This window comes from Alnus glutinosa, chromosome 12 (assembly GCF_958979055.1).
Source record: "Alnus glutinosa chromosome 12, dhAlnGlut1.1, whole genome shotgun sequence".
NCBI lineage: Eukaryota > Viridiplantae > Streptophyta > Magnoliopsida > Fagales > Betulaceae > Alnus > Alnus glutinosa.
Genome location: NC_084897.1, coordinates 13,726,005 through 13,744,572, shown reverse-complemented (window position 1 = coordinate 13,744,572; position 18,568 = coordinate 13,726,005). Strand labels below are relative to the sequence as shown.

Genomic DNA, 18,568 nt, shown 5'->3' with positions numbered 1-18,568 from the left:
TTTGGTTCTAACAGTAAAACCTTTTCGTCCTGTTTTGCTAATAACTCTTCGGCAAATCTCTTTATTCGACGGTAAGATTGTTCCTGAATAAGTCCGTTTGTTGACAATCTCAATGTCAAAACGAGCCCCCTCGGTAATAAGAGCGTCTCGGAAACAAGATGAAATTTTTGTCCTACATCATTTAAACAAGATTCCAACACCACCTAGAGTGAAGCGAAGCCCTGATAGCCTATAAAATGATGCAGAAAAAGCATGATTGAAAAAAGTAATAACCAATGTTTCGTGTTTCTGGTGCATAAACAAAATCTCAACTCATTGCTGAAATGCAAAAGCAATCCATGTAACCAAAACCAAAACAGGCAAAAAAACAGCAATGAAGCAGAGAGAGATGTATGGGTTGTTCTCAACCCTTCTTCTGGATGATTATATTTGATTAAAAAGGCCAAAACAAAAATAAATCAAAGAAGATAGATTAGCAACAAAACACCATACAACATTGATACATCCAATGAGTCAACTAAACTCTAAATGAAAAATTCTGTAGACAAATAATGTGCATCGACAATTCGCACAAGTCAGACAGCAAGAAGCCAGATTTTTGTCCAGAAAAGTTTAATACAAGTAATGTCAAGGTTTAATTAGCTCATGATTGAAAACTGATATTCCGAATAAAAAATATAAAATATAAAATATAAAGTAGCATAAAGCACATTTTTAGAAACACTAGAAGTTAATTGGGCAGGCAGTGATAATGCAGAACCCACCCACAGTATAATCCACAATTTCAGGAAGAAAAAAAAAAGTGTATTATTTCTAAATAAAAGTCTAAGCACCAAATTCTAGTGTTCAACTTCTACCTGGTACAATTTGTTCAGGGATTAAGTATTAGACTGGTGTGGCTACGAGATTGATCTGTATCTTCTATGACAGATTTGCTATTTCAAAGAGCCTCCTGCAAGGACAATAAGTCAAATCCTTGACTTTGTGCCACAAATACTGCAGAACAAAACTCCTAAGCAGCAATAATTTAAATCCAGTATTAATTGCAGAATGCAACTTGCGGATTGAACTTGGGAGACAAGGAGAAAGAGGAAGCTTGAGGCTTGCAAACTTTGAAGAAGTCATCTGGTGAGGACATGAGCGACATCTTCCGATTCATTCTTCTGTCTCCAATTCTGAAGTTCAAACCAAAAGTTGGCCTCATTGATTTCTGCAAGATGAAACCTATCCAGCAGCGTAATTAAGGGGATAAAACATATAAAGATGATCCTACATATATTAAAAAGCTAATAAGAAGGAAAATAAAATACTTACTACAATAGGAATCATTATTGTGTGTGAGAAGACCTAAAGTCGATATTAAGGGACTCTTGCAGAATTCATTTAAATAGTACCAGTATCATCAAGAAGCTGAAGATTGGGAAGCGATGATGATAATGATTACAATGACGTAAATATCCATGCAAAACAGGCAGCAGAAATTTAAGCATTATGCGAAAGCAGGACATGCATACATTTCAAACCTGGGTGACAACACCGAAGAAGATTCACGGGAAAGCCAGAATGAGGCTATCAAAACTTGGAAAAAAAAAAAAATGTTTTACATAAAGTACAGGGAAAAAAAATAACACATTAAAATCAGAAAGATCAGCTTTCGGGCAGATGAAATGTTCACATTGGAATTTACCATATGTGACAATATTTGCACATTTTATACAATGCAGTTCAGGAGAGTCAAATCTGTCAACTTGAATCCATTTTCAGAAGAACAAAATCAACTTGACATGAACTCTGTACATCTCCAGCAATGGGAAATGAATTTACAGATAACTCTTGCTTAGCCTCCAAAAGATTGTAAAAAGTAAATGACTCGTGTCTTCAGCCTTCTGTGTCAATATTATCGTCTCCAGAAGGCATCTGTCTAGTCTCTGACAGTGAAAGTCGCCTGGGCTTTGCTGAGCCTGCTTCAACAAGTGCTTCTGATGACAAATTTAATGCAGCAGTTCCAGATGATGAACCCAGCAAACGCCGGACAGGGGCATCAGCTGAAGATGATGCAGACAGATTGTATGTGAAAATTCCCATAGGGTGATCAAACTTACAACTTGGACCAAATTTGCAGATTCCATAACGAGAATAGAAGATGCATAAAGGCTCTCCCTGTTAGAAATGAAAGAGTGGCTCCCATCAATAAGCATTAAAATAATCAAAGTTGTACTACAGCACAGACAACCATGTCTGAGACAACACGTATCAATAAGGACAGGGTCACTCTAAAACTGGTTAGGAACATACATGTGAAATAAAAGAACTTGAGCCACTTCCAACAAATGATGATTTTTGTGTTCAACCATACCATTTTGTTGTGGGGTGTGAGCACATGAGGTTTGATGGACAATGACTTTATCACTAAGATAAGTAGCAAGAGAAGCAGAGTTATATTCTCTGGCATCATCAAAAATAGAATCCAAATTTTGCATCCAAATTTGGGTTTTACTTCTATTATGGAACATTTAAAATATGAAAAATAGCTCAGATTGTGCTTTCATTAAAAAAAGCCATGCCATACAAATGATCGTCCAGAAATATCACAAAATAATGAAATTTATTACATTCAAGGGTAATTGGTCCTAGAACAACAAGATGAATCAATTCAAAAGGACTTGAAGCACGAATATCAACTTGAGGTTTAAAAGACACAATGGTGTTTGCTAAGTTGACACGCTTCACAACATAAAGACTACACATGACCAAGACTCATAACTTGACGCTACAAAGCAAATATAGATGAATGACCAAGATGGCAATGTCGCTAAAAGAGTGATAATGAAGATGTGAAGACTCAAAGGAGTAAAAGCTCAAAGTCAAGATAGTACAAGCCACCAACTTCATGCCCCAAACCAATCTTTTTCCTCGCCTTGAGATTCTGAAATATACATTAAGAAGGACAACTCACTGAGCATTGAACGGTTTTAGTACTCTCGCTAATTGACAATAAACTATAAGGAAATCCCAGAACTATATAAGGGCATGGAATCACTAAGATGGGTGGGTCTCAAGCCTGCAACCGGAACGATTAGTAAAACTTACACTTTGAGGACATTCTAGCGGATGTAAATCAGACAAGGTACTAGATAAACCAGTTGCATGTTTACTGACTCCAGATTCCATGATCCATATGTTGCAGGTGGATGAGAGGAGACATGTGGATGCAGTACTTGACTAAGAGTAGTTGTGGGAGAGGAAGAGGCCCATTTATGAGATAAAAATTGACCATACTGATCCCTCAATATAGTGATAAGTTCTGAATCTAAAGGCTAGTCAGAATTGGAAGATGATCTATAAGATGTAGAGGCATCATCCTGATGGACACCTTAATTTTCCAATCCTGATGGTTTACCTTGCAAATCCCAACAGTGATCCACAAAATGATTACTGCAACCACACTGAGGGCATTTACAAGATGCACAGCCTCAAGTATGACCACCCACGATCTCCACATCCTCCGTGGGAAACAGTAGAACTCCAGTGAGAGGCAACTAAAGCTGAAATATCATCACTGTGCTATAATCTCAACTAAGAACCACTCCCAGACAACATGGCATGCTACAGTCTAAAGAACACATAAAGAAGTGATGTAAGCTTAGGACTACTCAAAATTTGGGAAAGATGCTCATGCTCTAGCTTCAAGCCAATAAGGAAGTGAACAACATTGAAGTATTCTCGCTGTTGCTGCATAAGTGGAATATCAAAAGTAATAGGTTGATACATGTTCAACTCCTCACATATACCCATGACTTGAAAGAAGCATTCTTCTAATCGCTGAGCGCCCTGTTTTAGGCCAAAGTACTTTTTGCACACCTCACAAATACAATTAATATTCCCAGTACCCAAAAACATATGTTGAAGATGCTCCCATACTTCTTTAGCTAGGTCAAGATAAAGTAAAGTAGATATTGGGTACAATGCTAATCAAGAGGGACAAAATTTGGGCATCTTCTTATTCCTATTAACCATATTTAGTAGCAGTTTCTTGGGACTCATCATCTGTTGAGCGACTATGAAGTCCTTGGCCTTCAAAAACACTTCAACAGATTCAGACCACAATTTCGAAGCCATTAGAGCCAAAATAGTACTCAAATCAACCCAACCAGCAACAAATCACTACACAAATACCGAGTAAGGATGAAAACAAAAAAGAATCAACTTGGATCAGATCTGAACAGTGTGGTAAATACACAAACTGGCTTGAACTGGGTGGAAAATGCACAAAACCAAGAATGACAACGAAAGCATCACAACCTCCATGATGACAATGCGGAACCAAGTGTGAATTGACTCAATCTTTGCATAATGATACTTTGTACAGAGGTTCTATGGCAAAGGAGAAGAAAGAAAAGGAAAAAAAAAATTATACTGGGGAAAAGACTAGCAACCTTCCTCTAACATCACAAAAATATTAGGGTTTAGAAATATTTTAGAGAGAAAAAGAAAAAGAATTGGGAAAGAAAATTGGTGCGTAAAAATTCTCTAGTCAACCTCTCACTATTGCCTATATACTGGAAAAAAATATAATAGACCAGTGTATATCCTCGTCATATACTTATCATAATCAGGCCATCTAACAATTATAAATAAATTAACTGGTCAAGTGCATATACTCAAGTGGAGGTTCCTTAGTACATTTAATCGCCAATAGCCAATCTAGGAGTTTAAGAACAGAAAGAATGTGGATATAAAATAAGTAGAATGTTTTGAAGGATTTAATAAATCAAACAAGCCAAAGTGCCTAGCTTTGCGATGTCATGTTTAAGGGGTTAAAATTATAAGACAATCAGGAATACTGAGAAAATCATTAGAATAGCTGCAATGATTTTACTTTTCTTTATATTATTATCACATTTATCATAACTCTCCTCCTATTGATTCCCCTATTATATATATATATATGATTGCAACTTTTAAAAAATATTACAAGGCTTTAGACATGGTGAAAAGGATTGAAGAGCTGTTTCAAAATTTGTGAATGCTTAAAACATTATGAGTGTTATACATTCAGGTATAAGGCTTTAAGCATGGGTGTAATGCAAGAGATAAACTGCAACAAAGTTAAGCTGCTGGACTTCACAACAAAGTACATCCATCATACAATCATGCGAAGGCTGGACTACAGCCTCAAACACAGCATATTCATATTGCAAAGCCCAACTAGTAATTGCCTAACATGAGGGTTAGAATTATCTCCAAATTGTTGTGTTTGTGATTTCCAAATATGGATTTTATTAATTCAAAGAAAATGAAGCAAAGATGCCATAACAATTCGAATCGAATAAGGTTTAAACGCTAAAACAACCAAGAAGCCAATTCCATGCCACTTTCAAGGCCTCATGAAAGTCAAATATCTGTTGCATCTTCAAGGAAACTTCAGAAGTAAACAATAAACAAAGACTGAAACGCTTGGCATACTCTAAAAATATTGATAATGAAATAGAAGATAGAAGAGTGCACTGATAGTATAACTCACGGGACGTAAAGGAAGGCCTATGGCACTCAAGACACAGTCTGGAGCAGGAATTAGTCTTTCTCTAGGATGATGGAACCGACAAACTGCACCAAACTTACAATCACCAGTCTTCATGTAAAACTGGCATTCAGGCTGGCCAGGTCTCTCAGGAAATACATTCTCCCTCTGCATTGTATAGAACCCTACAGGGACAGAGCCCGAACGAAATGGAGAAAATGTCCCTTGAGATCCTGCATTAGCTGGTTCACCCTGGCGCGAGGCTCCATAAATCTGACTGTTTCCCACCGTTTGCTGCTGGGTCTCTGAAGATGAAACTGATCCAACCTGACCCTGGAAAGATACCATCCCATAACCATGTTGGAAATAGGCAGCGCTCACAAGTTTCATAGAGCACATATAACCTCAACTCAAAAAAAAATCCTACCAAAAGCTAATAAATAATCATCTAAGGGACGTCGCGGAAATGTAACTTAGCTGTCATAGGCCACTGCAGCTATTAACACAAATTAACCTAATGACCACCAACATGTCTTGGATCAATCCCTAAATAAAATAACACCTAGAAGTTTAACTAAATGAAATGACTCATCTTTAATGATTGGAACAATTCAGAAAAAAAATTGAATACTAATACTTCATAAAAATCATTTGTGCTTATGTCCTGGTACATTAACTTCTACCGGATCCATAAGATAATAAAAGATTTGTTGGTGGTTCAACTAAGAGTATCCAACAGAAACTTCTGATGAAGTAAAGTTTTCAACTTTTAGGGTGGCCTAAATTTCTAGCACTTTAAGTTCTTAGTTTACTTCAAATTACAAAATGAAGGGTTCGATATATTTCCTGCCTCTTTTGCATTTTATCTTACCAGAACATTTATTTGATGAATAATATCAATTGAAAACGTTGTAATTTGTAGCACATAGTATAGGCGTGCAGTTAGCCATAGGATCAAGGTACTGGATTGTGAATTCACCACATGTGGGTTCATATACTTTGGTTGTTTCACAAAACTTTAGAAGTTCATTTTCCTTTTGATCAGGACCACATTGAAGCATGTGTGAATCGGTTTGCTGAGAAAATATGGAGAGAAAAAGGAGGCTAGTTTCAATGATACGTAGCCCTACCCCACAATTAAAAATATATCAAACTAACTAAAATACCCATTTACTGACCAATATACCCATATAACAAAATCCCAACAAACTCTTCTAACAAAGCAAAGCCTAACAACTTCGGCAATATTAGAATATAAATTAAATGATTAAATTCATCACTTCGTATTAGCTTAAACTTTTAGGACAAGTGGTAATTTAACATGGTATCAAAGCAAGGCCTTAAGTTCGAATCTTGTTTCCATCATTTATTTTCAATTTCAATTAAATATTCCACTTATTAAAAAGGAGTTTGAGTCCATACGTGAGGGGAAGTATTAGAATCTAAATTTTTTTTGATAAGTAGAGAATTTTATAAAAAGCGTAAAGGCGCCCCTAAGCATACATGAAGTATACAAAGGAACACCAAAACAGGAAAGAGAGGAGAAAGGAAAAAAAACACCCGAAAAACCCAACCAGAAGGAAACCCAAAAAACCCTTACAAAACCAGCCCACAAAACCCAGAGACTAATACATTACATTAGGCTGCTTTGCCTTGCCCCAGCTAGAACCAAAACCTCTGGCATCATAATTAATCGAGCACTCTAGGTTCTTCACTTCACGACTCCCTTCAAACTTATAAGAGGAAACAGGGGCCTCTAGACGATGCTCCGCATCAATTAGAGTCATGAAGTCTAAAAAGCCCTTCACATTCCCCTCGTGGGAGACCCCCAAAGTATTAAAACAAAAGTCAAGATCAATCGCCACCTCGGGAGGACCACCAATCTCTTCAAAACCACCTCCCCGCGAAGATTCACTCACCTCTAAGAAAGACATAAAAGGCGGGCACCCAAGCACAGACTGGACCGAAGATAGTGGAACCACACCCACTTCTGACGGAGGAAGAGCCGTGTCTCTTGGGAGAAGGAAGCCACGCCGAAGGTAGTCTCAAGAGCCTCCGCAAGCAGATGCTTATCCAATTTGCCAACCTTGTTCTTCCGAGAGAATTTAAGCACCGACTTGGATTCTAACAAGTAAATAGGCGCGTCCGACATCACAGGGAGAGAGTAACGCAGTCTTTCACCTAGAGCGTCCAGCCTGAAGAGCAGTCACCGAGAGCTGGATCAAACCCAACAATAGCCGGAGAAGGAGCCGTCTCAGACGAAGGCGGCAAAGGAGGATCCCCACCCAGAGCTGACCTCACCAAAGCAAAGACTATCGGTCGAACACCCACATCGTGGCCCTTGAAAGGACACCAAAGCCCCCGGAAACAGAAGTATCGGCCGTCGACGACACGTTAGAAGCTTCAAAACTGGACGGAGAAGAGGACTTTTCCACGAGCATCTCCGTGGCAGAAAAAACGGAGGATAGGGAGAGGAACGCTCTTTTAACGCCGGAAAAGAGGCTGATGAAAAACCCACAACTTCCGGCCCCGGGGCACCCAAGCCTGAAGGAACAGAACCCATACCCGCATCAGGACCATGAACCGGAGCTAACCCACATTTCTTAGCCTTCTTAATGTAATCCACTCTTCTAAGACCCGACTTAGAGGTCTTTTTAGAAAAAGACCTACAGCCCACCCTTCTGGACCTAGCCCTAAAACGCATTCTGCCCAACCCAAGGCAACACTTAGTCCTGCCCATGCTCTGCTTCAGCCCATCAGAGGAAACCCAGCCCAAATGAGACCTATGCGCACAAGCCCAAAGAAGCCACTTTTCAAAAAAATCAAGAAGCTTCCTGAATATCCCCAACTCCTGCACTGCAACGTCACCTACAGCCTCAGCAAAATCAACTGCATCCCGCTTCTTGGAACACGCAAGAAGGTCCTTACCTAGAGGACTGGCAGAGGATCTCTCCAGAGCATAGCAGTCGACCGCAAGGCCTTTACCCAGAGGATCGGAGGAGGACCACTCCAAGTCGTAACAATCCACCGCCTGCCGGAAGGGCTCCTGCTCCCGACCCAATGAATAGATCTTCTCTGCCTCGCACCAAACCACCGCCACCTTCTGAGCCAGAGGCTCGCCAACAACCAGCGAGCCCACCACCTCTGCGAACGACAAAACACCCGCGACCTTGCCCAAACTCTTCTCCACCAGGACACCACTAGAAGAAGACGACACCACCGAGGTCCCAAAGAAAGCCAGCACCTTGCTCAACTCCCCAAAAACTCGCCCCCAACCCCGCCCGTCACGCCCTTCAGGAAATACAATCATCCCTCTCCGGCCACCCACAGCGTACACCGCCACCTCCAAGAACCGGCCGGAGCTATTCCCACCTCTCCAAACGATGATCACCTTCGAGCCCTCTCTGAAAGATTTAACAAAATTCTCGAAGCTCGGATTTTGCAGCACCTCTTCCACCATCTACAATAACCAAGCAACGCATTCCGTGCCCAGCCGAATCCACCCTAAGAAGCCTTTCCTCTTCTCCGCCACCCTCAACTCAAACGACCCTTCCACCACCGAGAAGATGAAGGACTTAGCCTCCACAAAGAACCGGTTCTCCATGCCCTACCTCACACTACAACCCCCAAAGGGGTTCGCAACAGCCCCACCGCCACGCCTCACATGGCTGAAATCCGGAGAGACGCAAGCTTCCCAGAAAAAGATGGAGAGGAACCAAGAGATAGAGCTTTTGGCTGTGTGTGTGTGTGTGTGTGTGAGAGAGAGAGAGAGAGAGAGAGAGAGAGATTTTTTTGATTTAGAATCTAAATTAAATGCTTCAATTCATTACTTCCTATTAACTTAAGCTTTTAAGACAAATGGTGATTTAACATTTAGTATCCAAGTGTGTAAGTAACATTGATAAAAAAATTTAATGCCAAAAATACAATTTAAAAGTAGCCTTTCCCTTGAATAAAATAATATAATTGACATGGAAATTACACGCTTTCAGGACTCAATTGTATCCTTCATTCCCGTAACCTCCATCTGATGAGCAGCATCTCACAACTTCCACCATCGCTGCCACCAAATACCACCAACAGCACCTCCTTGCAACAAACAACAAATCCACCACCACAGTTGCTGTCACCCCACCACAACCAACTTACTTTAGGATTCAGATGCAGCACCAACCCAGATGCAACATAAAGACTTGAGTTCCAGCAACAATTTCCTTTCCTCCCAATTGGAGAGAGAATATTTAACTGTAAAGGCCCACCATATAAATCATTTCTCTCCATTTTCCATTTAATAACCAAAACCCTAGGAAAAATCTTTTTCCCTCCCCCCGTCCCCCCTTCAATCTTTTACCTTCCCACCCCAATCGGGTTACATAGTTTAGTTGTAAATGTAAAGGAGTATTCAAAACATGAATCATAGCATTTTGTAGGAAAGGGTGCAGAAATGCTTACGCTGTACGCATTCCACCCAGGAACTGACACCACTCCCTGAGGTAGAATCAACGGTGCATAACTCGAAGGTCCTTGCCAGCGTGGACTAGGAATAAAAGATGCTCTTGACCAGTTTGTAACTCCTCCAGGGTATGACTGCTGACCAGGAGTAGTTGGAGACTGAACAGTTGGATAAACAGGAGAACCACTTAACGAAACCATCATATTAGTTGGTTGAGGATGGTGGAATTTACAAGTGCTTCCAAACTTGCATTGTCCAGTTCTTATATAATATGCACATGGAGCCTCATTCTGCATGCAGAAAACACATAAGAAGAAATAAGAATATAAAGTTCATCCACTAAGAAGCAGAGATATAACTAGAAAAGAGTGATTCCCATTTCAGACATGTGATGGATACTTGCAGGGCTAAAACATGCTTGACATAAAAGGCCAAAATATGTGAACTTCAGAATAAATTTTCCAGTAATGAGTCAGTTACGAAGCAGATGTGGACTCAATACAGATGGTATAAACAACAATGAGGCAGAAGCTGAGTAACTAATTGTACAAAGTCATACTTAAATGAGTGAAAAGAAGATATTAAGTTTACCGGGCGAAGTGGATAGCCTAAAATATTTAAGGAAACTCTTCCAGCAACCCCAGCCTTGTCTCTAGGATGATGAAACTTGCATGTGGCTCCAAACTTACAAGTTCCTGTCTTCAAGTAGTACTATAGAACATAACAAAGCAGAATATTAGAGCCACAAGACTCACATGGATAGGGCAAATACTGCAAACAAAATCTAGAGAAATTGCATAAATTATCAACTATCTAACCCAACTGAGATTTGGAGTACAATTGGTCTCCTATACAGAACTGTTTGATATACAAGCCTGAGTCTCCTAATATTTAAACATGGGTGTAAAGTAAGTTAAATGTCTTGGACAACAATCAAGGTACTATTTCAAAAGAAGTTCTGGGCTAAAGTAAATGAAAAAGTAATATAGGAAGTAACAAAATACTTTTGCCATGTACAGTTTTCACCATTAGCATTGGCGTGTGAACAGAATTTCATTTAGCCTTACCAGATAAATCTCACTTAGTGTCCAACATCCAGCAGGAAAAATATCTTTTTAATCCTGCTAGAAGGCAACCCTAGTTCATCATATCTTTTTAGCTAATTATATGCAAAATGGAAGAAATATATAAAAAAAAAAAAAAAAAAAAAAAAAAAAAAAAAAAAAAAAGATAATAACCCTTGACTTCATCATAAACAACTTATCCATCCAGATGAGTATCACCACACATTAACCGAGATGACTAAAAATTTTCAATCAAAAGTGGCCAAGAAATTCAAAATCCACACTTGATTAGAAATCACAATTAAAACTGGTGGACTAAGCACTCCAATCAATGAATCCATGAAGCACAAGAACTAGGCATCCAAAAATTTATCTACATTAATTTGGAAAGTCAATTAGTCTTGTGAGTGGTGTTTATAAAATCATCTCTAAAGTCCTAACAAACAAGCTAAAAACGGCGTTGGAGAATATTATTTCCAGGTTTCAGAATAAATTCATCAGGGGAGAAACAAGTTTCAGATTCAGTTCTGGTAGCTAATGAATGTCTTGATAGCTGAATTAGATCAGGGGAACCCGATGTGCTTTGTAAATTGGACCTAGAGAAGTCTTATGATCATGTTAAATGGGAGTTCAAGTTGTATTTAATGGGGAGATGTGGCTTTGGGGAAAAATGGAGAGCTTGGATAGTTCACTGTATTTCGATGGTGTGTTTCTCCATTCTTGTTTATGGATCTTCCTCTAGTTTCTTTAGTAGTTATCGTGGCCTGAGCCAAGGGATCCTTTATCTCCTCAGTTGTTTGTGGTTGTCATGGAGGCTTTGAATAGGATAATGTTTGCCACAGTAGATAGGGAGCTCTTATCAGGTTTTTAAGTGGGGTCAAGGAATAATGATGAGCTTCTAGTGTCTCATCTTTTATTTGCGGATAATACCTTTTGATCTTTTATGAGGCAAATCACGAACATGTTTGTCATCTACGTTATCTCTTCTTATGTTTTGAAGCAGTTTTGGGGTTAAAGATTCACTTATCTAAATCAAAGTTAGTCTCCATTGGCAATGTGGATGATGTAGGAGGTTTAACTCGTATCCTTGGTTTATAGGGTGGCCTCTTTGCCAATGACGTATTTGGGTCTTCCTTTGAGAGCTTCATATAAGACTAAATCAATATGGAATGGTATTGTTAAGAAAATAGAACACTATTTTGTTGGTTGGAAGAGGTTTTATTTCTCTAAGGGTGATAGGTTGACACTGATTAAAAGCACACTCTCTAATCTGCCTACTTATTATCTATCCCATTTCCTTTCCCTGTAAGTTTTGCTACCTGGAATGAGAAACTTCAAGGGATTTCTCGTGGGGCCAGTTGGTGACGAGTTCAGGTTCAATTTAGTCAATTGGTTGAAGATTTGTTCTCCAACGTACTCCGATGGTTTGGGCGTTATTCTATAGAGAGGGAGTCTTTGTGGAGATCGGTAGTGGAAAATAAATATGATAGCACGAGGGAGAGGAGGGGGGAGTTGGTGTTCCAATGACGTAGTGAGGCCTTTTGGAGTGGGGGGTGTGGAAAAACATTAGGAGGGGGTGGGGAGCTTTTTCTAGATTTGTCAGATTTGAGGTAGGAGATAGGTCTAAGATCAAGTTTCGGCATTATTTGTGTTGTGGGGACCATCCCCTGAAGGCAGCATACAAAAGTGGTGCATCTAGAGAGGGTGGAATGCGAGGAGCTTTGTAAATTGTGAGATTTCGGTGGCAGGGCTATAGACCTTTATGTTCAAATCCCTTAATGCTTGGTTGGCAGCATACAAAAGTCCTCACTTTTCTAATTTTTCTAAATTTTTGGACTTGTGTTCTTTTTCTCCCTAATTGGGGGTCTCTCTTAAATACTTTCTGCGTACTCGGATTAGGCCCCGCTATGCTTTCAATAAGATTGATTTACTTATAAAAAAACATTGTAAATAACATCAACCAATCAACTCAACAACCAGGACAGTCTTGTATTCTATAAAAAAAGTTCCTGTTCAGCAATACAAGATTAAGATGCCAAGACATAACCAGAGTGATAACAAGTACGTCATCTCAAAGAGTAACCAAAATCAGAACATCCAACTGGCACCAAATCTGCCATATTACCTGTTACCATCACAATCCATAATGTGGTGAGGCTTGAAAAATATTCACTTTGACTTATACGTAGCATGCACTAGTCTGACTAACAAATTCTTATTCAATATTAAAAATAATTGTTCATCACTCATATGGTCTTAGAAATTAAAACAGACATGTTTCATACAACAAACTTAGATCCCCATTCCTAACCAATTGCCACCAATTTTTCCTAATTGAAAAGATGTATAAGCATGTTCATGACTTCATGTCAAAATCAATGAGTTTTCTCATAAAATATTAATTGTATACGCGCGCGCGCGCACACAAATTAATGGCACATTCAAATCATGTAAAATTCTAGAAATAACCTTAGTTTCGTTATTATAAGATTACCATAAACTTTTCCTCTACTCCAACACTCTCGTATCCATATCATCTACCCCATATATGTACATTATATTACAATTTTATCTAAAAGTGATCCATAATTCCAATTCTTTTGTCAAAAAAATAAAAAAAGGTCAACATCATCAATTACATTTCCTGTTGATAGAATCCACTCACACATACGAAAGTGTAATTCCGGAAAATACAAGAGAGGCCAATGCATTTTAACCTAAATCCAGGGAAGTGACTATTTTGCCCGTTTTTATTTCTCATGAACATATTACTTTCTTTCTTAAATAAATAAATAAAAGAAGAAGAAGAAAGAATCCTACAAGGAATATCAACAAAGAAACTCAAGAGAGACCCCCAAAAGGGCACAATCCAAGTACACAAGAAGTATACAAGAAAGACCCCCAATTAAGGAGAAGTAGAAACACAAATCCATAAATTTTAAAAAATTGGAAAAATGAGGACTGTTGTGAACCGCTGCCGCCAAAACATTAAGAGATTTGAGCATAATAGTTTTTAACTCTAATACCGATCTCTCACAATCTTCGAAGCTCCGAGCATTTTCTCTCTCCAAATATACCACATTAAGCATAGAGGATCCAACCTTCAGGCTTCTAAATCGACCTCTCCAACTAGCCAACAACTCCACCACCCTTGGGGGCATGACCCACTCTAATCTAAAAAGACAAAAAATCTAGCCACTTCACAATGGAGCAGAAGATGATCTATGGTCTCCTCGCTCTTCTTGCACATGCAGCATCAATCCATCACTATGACGTGTCTTTTTCTAAGGTTATCCAAAGTACCAATTTTCTAGTTTTCTTGCCAAGAATTTATTGCTTACATATACAACTGGGCCAAATTTTAGAACTAATTTTACACTGAAGTAGATTATTTCATGTCAATACTAAGTATGTAGAGCATACATATGAAACAAGCACTTATGTCAATCTTATGGGAATACATGCCTGACATTCTGGTTGCCCCATTCTTTCGGGAAACTCCCCCTTCATCCTCGCAGTGGCAATAGCCTAGAATAAAATATACTGTAGTTAGTTAAGTTCCAAAAGCAAAAATCAGTTCAACGAAAAATATTATAACATGAGACTCAATCATCTCATGGCACGGATTCAACAACAAACTACACTAGTATAAGAAGCATACTAACTGAGCAAAAATGTACAAGAAGTTTACTAGCTGAGCAAAAGCTTACATGAAGTACACTAAAGCCAGAGGAGCATGTAACTGCGTGTTTTTGTAATCTTCCACATATAAAGAAACGTTCTTCAAACTCAAAGTCAGCATCTAAACACACTGGTTTGAGTATGTGCAGGAAGAATACTAGCAGAGCAAGCAATAACGTTCCTCTTTTTTCCTAACCCTCTGGATTTGTGTGTGCCTAAAAGTATAACCAAACAATCTACTTGCACCAAGTATATTAACTGTCCTGATCATAATCTAGAGCTAGACAAGAAACTATTATAAAGCTATTGGCAATAAGAAACAAGATGATAAGAGATAAACAAGAATCGAAGAACAAACTCATTTGATAGCAAGGACCATAGAGGGCAATGATTCCTGACTCTATATCTCAATGCACTTTAACTACCTTAAGAGATTCTATGATGATAACTAAAAGGCGTCAAAATGGATAACCTAAGAATCTCAAAAGCAATATATTAAAGTTATTTCACTTATATATTATTAAGTTCACAAGAATTTTTCCAACTATGCTGCAGCTCATACCAGCTTCCTGTTAGGAGGATGATTAAATCTACAAGTCGCCCCAAATCTACAGAGGCCTGTTCTTATGTAATACGAACAATCTGACTCTCCAGGACGCTCAGGATACAGCCCAGGTTCCATTGGTTCACTTGATATCAAGTTCATTTGCCACATCGCATCTGAAAAAACAGTGACAAATAAGTTCATAACATATACCGTGAGAACTAGCGGACAAAAAGAAAGGGGAAAATAGTTTCACAGCATTCATTCATCCAAAATCAATCTTCCTGTAATCTCCAAACCTTTGTTTGGCATATTTGTCTACCTTAAAGATAAATGATCACTTCAATTTCATTATGAAGAAAGCAATTTTAACATAACCTCCCCTCCCCCCCCCCCCCCCCCCCCCCCCCCCCAAAAAAAAAAAAAAGGAAGAAAAAAAGACAAGTAAAAGCCTTCTTTTCTACCTTTCCTATTTGCATCCCTAACTCCCAAAAAAATCCTTTGTGTATCTTTCCCATATGCATTTATGGTTAAATCTCTATGTGCCCTGTGAAAAAGGGAAGAAGTACCACTTGGCTCTATAGAGAAGAAGAGAAGAAATTTCATTTAATTGCTCTAGAGAGAGAGAGGGGAAAAAGAAGAATATACACAACACTGCAGATAAATATGCTTCATTCGATTGTAAAGAAAAGAGTGTTAAAGAAAAGAAAATCTTAAATTTTCACTATTTAGAACACTGGGCTTCAACAATTACCACTAGACTAAGGCACATCCACAACCATTTAGCTTTATTATTATGAACTTTTCGTTTTCTGATCACACAAACAACATAAGTCATGATATTCTAAATTCTAATTCTCTTCTTCATTTTTCCTAGCAGTCACATTTGTAGATGCCTATAGGGTAATCGTGACTTTTTCCCTAAATGATTATTTACTGTATTCAGAGACTCAAATTTTTACTTAAGTAAGAGGAAGATAATCAAATCTTTCGTAATATATATGATTGAAGAAACACTTCTTATCATTGCCACTTGAATATCTAAAACAAACAATGAACCTTATTGATCAACAAGTTAAAAAAAAAAAAAAAAAAAAAAAAAACACTTATATCTTTGCCTTTCATCAATTGCAATCCCAACCGAGTGAACAATATAATAATATATATCCACAAACTGTACATGATTACTCAAATAAATAACTCTTAAATTTTACTCATATCAATCAAAAAGAAGGAGAAAAAAAATAACTCAAAATTCCATATTAGTAAATCTCAAACTTATTCTTAAAAGAATAAAAAATAGAACGACAGCAAACTAGAAACATTTAAAGGAATCACAACAAACCTTGTGCAAATTGAAACATAACAAGAAGATACACAAAAAGTAGAGAATTGCATAACAAATAGCAACACAAATGTCAAAATTGATTGAAGTTCGTCTCTGTAATCATGATTCTGCTATACTACTCTGTAATCCTCGCACAAAAATACTCTAGAATAATTTAAGTTTACCATCAATCACAAAACTGGCAGAAAGGACGTTTTACACTATTTAAGGCATGAATAAAAACCATCATAATTTACACCATAAATTGAATATCCGTGTGTAACAAACAAATTAAACAACAAAACAAAAAACATATCAACAATTAAAGCAACTCAATTGCATTTAAGGAAAAGAAGAATCGGAAAACATGAAAACAATATCAAAAGTAAACAAAAGGAACACAGAGATAGAAAAATAAAAAATAAAAGTAATATAGGAATTGATATTTTTTTTGTTTTCTTTCACTTTTGAAAACCAAAATATAGAAAAAAGAATGAAGTTTCCACACTGATCCAATCCAAATGCAACAGGGGAAAAGGGCGAAACCGACAATTAACCATCACGAGACAACCATCAATCCCAACAACAACCAATGTAGAGCATTTCCAAGCGCAAATGAACCAGAAACACAACCGGCACCTCGGAATTGCATTACAGGATAGAACGGCAACAAAAAACAAAAAGAAAGTAGGAGTTGCAACGCATGCACATGCAGGGAGACCTTCGTTCAAGGACGACGGTGACAGCGAGGCTCCCTCGGTCATAGTCACCGCCGCTGCCGCTGCCGCCGCTCGGGACATCGGAATTCCGGCGTCGAACTCCATCGCTCCATCACCACCGCGGTCTCAGTCTACCACTCCCCACCACCACTCCCATTACCCCCAACCCAATCACTCTCCCTATTCCCTCCCTCCACCACTCCAACGCTCCGATCAACCAAAACCAATCACAAACCCAAACCAAACAAGAATTTCGTTAGAGAGAGAGAGAGAGAGAGAGAGAGGGGAGGGGAGAGAGAGAGAGAGGGCTTAGAGAGAGAGAGAGAGGAGCGTTCTCTTCTCCTCTCCACAAAAACGAAGAATAAAAACCAACCATCCAACCAGACAAAAGCCCCCCTATTCATCTCTTCCTCGCTTTTTCACCCGCGTTTTTGAGACTAAGAAAAACTCCCCCACTCCCGGATCTACCTCTACTCGCTCTTCTACTTGCCACGTTTGCCAAATCGATGACTGGTTCTGATAATTGCGGCTATTTTATTCATTTTTCGCTTGACTTTTAGAATTGACAGAATAGGGACTCCGCCACGTGGCCGATTCAAAACGCGAGTGTTGAGGTTTTGAAACGGCTGGGAGTGAGCGTGTGGCGGTACCGGATACCAGAAACTCGGACCGCTTCTCATAACTGCTTTTACTATTTCCGGTTTTTTATTTTATACATTAATCCAGATACTCTACTATTATTCTATTCTCTCTCTTTCTTTCTTCTTTTTTCTTTTTTTTTCTTTTTTTTCTTTTTTTCTTTTTTTTTTTAAGAAAAAAGATATACAACATTTTAGAGCATATATGTAATCCCGTGAAAATGTTTTAACGATCATCAAAGGTTTTGACAATAAAAAATGAATATTTTAAAAAGTTCTTTCTTCTTTTTTTTTTTTTGTTTTAATTTAAAATTTTGGATAATTTTAAAACTAACCCTTTTCATCTTTAAATGATGAGAGAGGCTGATGGTTTGAATTAGCACTATATGGTGATGGTGTTGGGTATTACCCAAATATATTTCAATGAAGAATAAACAAAAATGAAAGAAATATAATATTAGATAATAGATGTATCAACTTTAAATTGTGATCATAAAATAAATACTATTTATTTTAAAAAAATAAAAAGAATCCTTGTCCAGTATTGAAGAGTGAGCGAGCACGAACTATAAAATATGATTTTTAAAGTTATAGCATAGAGGTGGTGTAATGAATTCAAAT

The 18,568-nt window shown here is 38.2% G+C and overlaps 1 protein-coding gene across 1 annotated transcript; it reads right to left on the bottom strand.

Moving 5' to 3' along the window:
- Nucleotides 1-1,455: 1,455 nt before the first annotated feature.
- On the bottom strand, nt 1,456-17,696 carry LOC133851209 (zinc finger CCCH domain-containing protein ZFN-like). Its single transcript, XM_062287538.1, has 7 exons — nt 17,312-17,696; nt 15,282-15,439; nt 14,504-14,566; nt 10,566-10,685; nt 9,974-10,264; nt 5,525-5,854; nt 1,456-2,160 (listed from the first exon to the last, which is right to left on the bottom strand). The coding sequence occupies exons 1-7, from the start codon at nt 17,412-17,414 to the stop codon at nt 1,879-1,881; spliced, it is 1,347 nt and encodes a 448-aa protein (XP_062143522.1). The 5' UTR covers nt 17,415-17,696; the 3' UTR covers nt 1,456-1,878.
- Nucleotides 17,697-18,568: the final 872 nt, after the last annotated feature.

What these genes read in the sequence shown, in the direction of transcription:
- LOC133851209 (XM_062287538.1), bottom strand. Translation starts at nt 17,414, where the DNA reads ATGGAGTTCGACGCCGGAATTCCGATGTCCCGAGCGGCGGCAGCGGCA. An exon ending in ATCCTCCTAACAGGAAGCTG is followed by an intron (nt 14,567 to 15,281) that starts GTATGAGCTGCA and finishes ATTTTATTCTAG; the next exon opens with GCTATTGCCACTGCGAGGAT. An exon ending in TAGGCCTTCCTTTACGTCCC is followed by an intron (nt 2,161 to 5,524) that starts GTGAGTTATACT and finishes CATTTCTAACAG; the next exon opens with GGAGAGCCTTTATGCATCTT.